The sequence below is a fragment of the Lactuca serriola genome, chromosome 3, assembly GCF_051521515.1.
Source record: "Lactuca serriola cultivar US96UC23 chromosome 3, Lser_US96UC23_V15, whole genome shotgun sequence".
Taxonomy (NCBI): Eukaryota; Viridiplantae; Streptophyta; class Magnoliopsida; order Asterales; family Asteraceae; genus Lactuca; species Lactuca serriola.
In genome coordinates this window covers 39580021-39586520 of record NC_136410.1, presented here as the reverse complement: position 1 = coordinate 39586520, position 6500 = coordinate 39580021, and the positions used below count along the sequence as shown (strand labels likewise).

Here is a 6500-nt window from a genome sequence, read left to right as displayed (position 1 = left end):
GTATGTTGGATGATTTTCTTTGTGATATCATCTAGGTTTGCTACTACCTGATACGTTATATGCTGGCATGATATGTTATATGTGATAGTAGTAGAGTTCGGTTGTTAGGACCGAAGGGTAGGTCAGACACCCCAGATATGTCTGACAGTATGTGATGATATGATATATGATGGTATGATATGTTATATGTGATAGTGGTGGTAGGAAGGGAATAGTCCCCGAGGGTCGGTTGTTAGGACCGACGGGTAGGTCAGCACCCCAGAATGGCTTAACATGGGTAGGTCAGCGCCCCAGAATGGCTTGACACGGGTAGGTCGGCACCCGAGAATGGTCGTACCGGGTAGGTCGGGCACCCCAGAATTGCCCGACAGTATGTATGATATGTGATTGTATGGTATGTGGTATATTAGGGGAACTCACTAAGCTTCGTGCTTACAATTTTCAGTTTTGGTTTCAGGTACCTCTTCTTTGAAGGGGAAGGAGCCGGCGCGGTAGCGGTACATCACACACCTACTTGTATTCCGCATTCTGATATTTTCCTGGGAAATTGTACTCTGACACTTTTATGATTATGACAATTTTTTCCATCGTGCAACATCTTTTGTGAAATGAAATGATCATTGAATGATTTATTCCTAAATGTTTTGCTAAGTACATGTTTTAAAAACGAAATTTTTGGCTCGTATTTTTGGGATGTTACATTAAGTCTCACTCTTTTGAGACTAAGGTTCGGGTTTGGGCTCATTGGAGTTCCTTGATTCGATGGAAACAACTTAATGCATTAAGTTGTTGGATTTTTGGTTAACTCGGCTAGTTCACTTCTAAACTCGACGAGTTGATGAGGGTTTTCCTGATCTGTGCAGTTAACGAAGAAACTCGACGAGTTAAAGGACAACTCGGTGAGTTGGGTCAGCTCGGACCGTTGACTTTGACCTTTGACTTTAGTCTTTGACCAAGTTTGACTTTTAAGGGGTTTTAAGGCATTTTGGGTTGTATTTAAGGAGTTGTTTTCGTTTAGGGGTTGAGTAGAGTTGATATTCAGAGCCGGGACCTAGTCAGTTATCGTTCGGTATTTGAGGTGAGTCTTCTCACCACACTCATGGGTCGATGGCACCAAGGTCGGCCCATTAATGGTTACAAAATGATTTGTATGGGAATATGTAATTGTTTGTTATTGGATTATTTGTGTAGACCATGGGAGGAGTCCATGGCATTTGGCAAGACCATGGGAGGAGCCCATGGCTCATGGATATAAGACCATGAGGGTAGCCCATGGCGTTCCAATGAATACCATGGAGGGAGTCCATGGAAAACTTATATGTGTTTGTCTGTGTGTGTGTGCATGGTATTATGTGATTATATGATTCGAATGTTTTGGGAAACTCACTAAGCTTATGCTTACAGTTTTATTGCATGTTTCAGGTACTTCTTCTGATAACGGAAAGGGTACAGCTTGATGGCCTTGCATGCATTCCCCCAGTGTCTTCATATTTAGTTTTCGTACTCTGAATTTTAAATTGATACATATATGTTATGTGATTTTTGGGCATCTTGTGATTGATATTAATGTAATTAAAAGTTGAAATTTTCTGTAAAAAATTGGGTTGTTTCATGATGCGTCTTACACAAGAGGCATTTGTATTATTATGCAATCATTTTACGTAAAGAAGTTGGTTGCAAGCTAGTAGGACAATAAACATTGAAGAGAAGTTGGCTATGTTTTTACATGTTATAGGACATAATGAACATTTTCGAGCGGTTAAAGGAAGATTTCATCACTCCACACAAACCATTCATTAATGTTTTCATGGGGTCCTAACTGCAATGATGTGTTTTGCAAAAGAAATTATAGTACCAACAACTCCTAATCCAACAAGACATGCCTCAGAACGACAAATACGGTTAAAAGCTATATTTCTGGAGCAGTAGGTGCACTAGATGGAATTCCTGTGAATGCAATTGTGCCCGTTGATCAACAAATGCGGTATAGGGGAAGAGGAAAATGTGAATGTTATCAAAATGTATTAGGAATTTGTGATTTTGATATGATATTTACCTTTGTATGGGCTAGAAGGGGGGGGGGGCATAACACATGATTCAAGAGTTTTGAAAGAAGTTGCATTCAATCCGACTTCCGGATTTCCATTCCCTCCACCAGGTTTCTAATCTTTATATAATTTTATCTATATTCTTTATATAAGTTTTATTATCTATATTATTTATATAATAAATGTCACTCACATATAGATAAATATTACCTTTATGACGCCGCATATACCAACACTCACGGGTTCATGGCTCCGTACCGTGGCACTAGGTATTGGTTAGCCGATTTTCGAGAACGTCGACCTTTAACTAAAGAAGAAAGGTTCACTCATGCTCATGCACAACTTAGAAATGTTATTGATCGTGCTTATGGTGTATTGACGGCAAGATTCACAATCTTAAAACAAATGGTTCCTTATCCTTTTCCGATACAAAGAGACATAGTCATTGCTTTTGTCGTGGTCCATAATTTTATAAGGAAATACAATATCCAAGATGAGTTATTTGCAAATTTTGAAGAGAACGTTATGGTTAATCCTGATGCGCACAGTGAAGGAATTGAGGGCGAAAACACATAAGACATAGAATGGGGTTCAGAAGCCGTTGAATACATGGCTACTTTGCGTGAGCAAATTGCTAATCAACTACTTTCATCCGGTTTACTTTAGAGTTGTATGCAAATTAGTATGTTAGTTTCCATTTCCGTATGTTTCTATTTGGATTTTAATTGATTTATGTTTAATTACTTTGTAAGACAATTTATAATTGGATTTTTAAATAATTATTGTGTAATTTTGATTTTGTATGATGATTTGTATGTTTTTATAATTATTCAGCAACTTCATCCAACACAGAATAGAACAACAGGGTAATATGATCATTTTTCATCATTCAGCACACTCAGTCAAATGTACAATCAAACAACATGGTTTCTTTCCCAGTCATAAAACTTTCCCGAATAGCACTTTCCCATACAATACTTTTCCAGACAACAACCATCAAACGGGACCTATGTGTGTAAAATATCTTCGGATATGCTTGCATCGATTAGATATATTCTAATTGTCTGCGTGGTTGGACCTCCCACAGGTTTATGGCAAGCAACACTGGTGTTGCAAAACTCGGCCGAGTACTCGGAATCGGCCCTCTACCGAGGCTAGTTATCTGAACTTGGCAAAAAACTCAGATTAAGTCAAACTCGGTCGAAAATCAGTCAACATCTCTCTAACTCGGGCCTACTTGGTATTACTCGGGCCTACTTGGTCAACAAAATCAAACTCAGTCAAAATCGGTCAAAGGGTTACAATTGTTATAAAAAGAGAAAAAATCAAGAATTTCAAGATTAAGATGTATAATACACTTAATGATTTATTATTTAACACACAAATGTGATTATTATTATTATTATTATTATTATTATTATTATTATTATTATTATTATTATTATTATTATTATTATTATTATTATATATATATATATATATATATATATATATATATATATATATATATATATATATATATCTTAAATTTTCAGTAATTATTCACGAAGTGAAACAATTGTGTGTATTTCATTTTTTATGTATTCACATGTATTTAATTTTGTTATATATTTCAATCAAATTATGATTTTAACATATATAATTTTCTTAAAAATATTTCTAAATAAATTACCGAATCCGAATATTCCCAAAGTACTCGCTACTCGGCAGTTGGCCGAGCAAGTAACGAACAAGGAGTTATACAACCTTGAGCAACACGACAAACTCGTGCAATGGGTTCATTTCTAATACATGGACATGAACGATTTTTATGTATTACTTGAATTCTCAATTTATACAATAACAAGCAAAGAGTAAATGGACATAGTAACATCCATCATCAGGTGCTTTTATACATACTTCATCCCAAGAAAACATTCACAAATTCAACTCCAAGTGCAAATACGACCTATTAGTATCCCATCATGCACAAGAAAATAACATCTTTACTCAACATCATCTTCATCAACGGATTGAAGAGGACCACTCCCAAGCACAGACCCTTCATTCTCAGAGACAGCATCCGAAGGCCCATTTCCAAACAGACATACCTGCGGCTCTATCTGGTTTAACCTCTCATATTCATCGTCCGACAAGCCCCAGCTGAATATATCAATATTCTCATGTATTCTGTCAGGATTCACACTACATGGCAACACACTTGTCCCTCTTTCAAGACCCCACCTCAAAATAACCTACACACACAAAGTCAAATAATAAAGCCAGTGGTTAATTAATAATAATTACCAATTACCATGCATCTAGCTACTTTGTGCTTGTGGTGAAAAAAAAAAAAAAAAGGAAGTGTAAGTGTACCTGTTCGGGAGTCTTTTTATGTCTGTCGGCTATTTCAGCCACCACCGACAACTTTAGCATCGGTCCATGAACCGATCTTGACCTTCTAAACGACATTCGATGTGTTTCAGGATCTTCCTCGCTTGACCCGTTTTCAGATTGTTTAGGACCCGTTGGTACTCCTAAGGGTGTGTGAGCAGATACATGAATGGATTTTGATCGACAGAACTTCACAAGCTCATCTTGCCTCCAAAAAGGATGCAACTCCACCTACATAATAGAACCTCATATATACCATATATATTTGTTGTGGTCAAACAAGAATCTGTTATGGTTATAAGAATCAAACCTGGTTTACTGCAGGTATAATTCTGGCGAATTTAAGCAACTCATTTATCTGTTGTATGTTGAAGTTACTCAATCCAATAGCTCGAACAAGACCCAAATCCACCAATCGTTCCATTGCTTTCCATGTTGTTTTCAACTTACTCCATAACTGTCTATATTCGCTACTTGAATGTGCCGGAGGATCAGTGGCGTCACCAAACTCCGGGCTCTCCGGCCAGTGCATCAAGTAAAGATCCAAGTATGAGACTCCAAGATTCTTGAGAGAAACTCTAAGAGAATTTTCGATCTTATTGATGGAATTCATGGTGCAATATAGCTTTGATGTCAAGAAAAGATCTTCTCTTTTTATTGAACCCATGAAAACGTGAGATAAAGCTTCCCCAACTTCAGCTTCGTTCCCGTAAAGGTGTGCACAATCAATGTGACGGTATCCGGCGGATATAGCCGTTTTCACGGCCTCCGCACAGAGGCCGCCGCCACTCTGCCATGTCCCGAGGCCTATGGCCGGAATCTTGGCGCCTGTATTTAACAGGAAGCTGGTTCCTGATATCGCAAATTTCCCTTTCATACTCCCTTGGAGAAGATATAGATCAAGAACGATAGCGCTTAAATTACAAATAACCAAGAAACTATGAATACCTGAAAAGCAATTAAATAACGAAATTTGAAGCAAAGAAGAGAAAACCCGTTATGAACAAGATTAGAAGAAAACAAGAAGTCTATCAAGATTCAAGAAGAAGAAGACTTGAGTGATTTAAGTAAGAAAAACCCTGAAAGGATGTATGAACGTCCGATTGTTGTGATGAAAAATAACAGTCGAATGATCTTCGCTTGGAAATTATTTATGAAGAAACTGAAAGGATTGAAATTAATGAGGAATCGAGTCTACACTCTGCAACCCAGAAACAAGAATACGAAAGAAGGCAACGAAGTGGGCCCACAGAGCCTATAGAAAAACTAATTTAGAAAGGGGAATCGTCAACTAAATGTACCTAGAACTGGCGTTATATGTATAGACTAATGAAATTTTGGGTCAACAAGAATGGGCGACAAACAGGAAGAAGACGACGTAATGCAAAACAAAAGGGTTTATTTGCTTTAAATTAATAAAATACATAGCATAGCCTCCCTCGTGGGAATTGAAGGACCAATTCCGACGTGTATAGCGACTGTTTTATTGGTTGCTAATCAAGAAATAATATTTCAACCAAAATCATTCAAAGATATCCAATCGTATATATAGTAAAGGGTTTTTTCTTCTTTCATAAATCTCACAATATTTTTATTTTTAATTGAGAAAAGTCATAATTTTTTTTTTGTTGGCTTTGGCAACAAATGAGAATAAGAATTATCACTCTAGACCAATTTAATGATTTTCATTGTTAATTCTGTTAAACTTTTTGCAAAATCAGTCATAAAAATTCAAATTTGGTCATTTTAGTTTGGAAAAACTTACATCACATGTCCAAAACTCGCTTTTATGTTTTTTCACTGATTTTTTTATATTTATTTTTTATTTTTAGTCAAAACTAAATTTGTTTCTATATTTTTATCGTTTTTTTTTATATTTTTAGTTTTTTTTCGTTTTTTTGTGTTTTGTTTTTCGTCAATTTGATAACTTCTTTTGGTGTTTTTTTTTCAAAAAGTGTATAGTGTATGAATATTTTTATATATTTTTCGTATTTGCTTTGTATTTTTTTTTGTTTTTTTTTTTTTTCGTATTTTTGTTATATTTTGTTTTTCGTCAATTTGATAATTTCTTTTGATATT

General features: G+C 35.9%; 1 protein-coding gene across 2 annotated transcripts; it reads right to left on the bottom strand.

The window, feature by feature from the left end:
* Positions 1-3840: 3840 nt before the first annotated feature.
* On the bottom strand, positions 3841-5723 carry LOC145091981 (NADPH-dependent aldo-keto reductase, chloroplastic-like). 2 transcript variants are annotated; one of them, XM_079029838.1, is made up of 4 exons: positions 5500-5723; positions 4732-5369; positions 4404-4652; positions 3841-4282 (listed from the first exon to the last, which is right to left on the bottom strand). In XM_079029838.1, exons 2-4 carry the CDS (start codon positions 5296-5298, stop codon positions 4034-4036), a joined length of 1065 nt encoding a protein of 354 aa, XP_078885964.1. In that variant the 5' UTR covers positions 5299-5369; positions 5500-5723; the 3' UTR covers positions 3841-4033. The 2 variants fall into 2 exon arrangements, with proteins under 2 accessions (XP_078885964.1, XP_078885963.1); XM_079029837.1 differs by having other exon boundaries at positions 4732-5723.
* Positions 5724-6500: the final 777 nt, after the last annotated feature.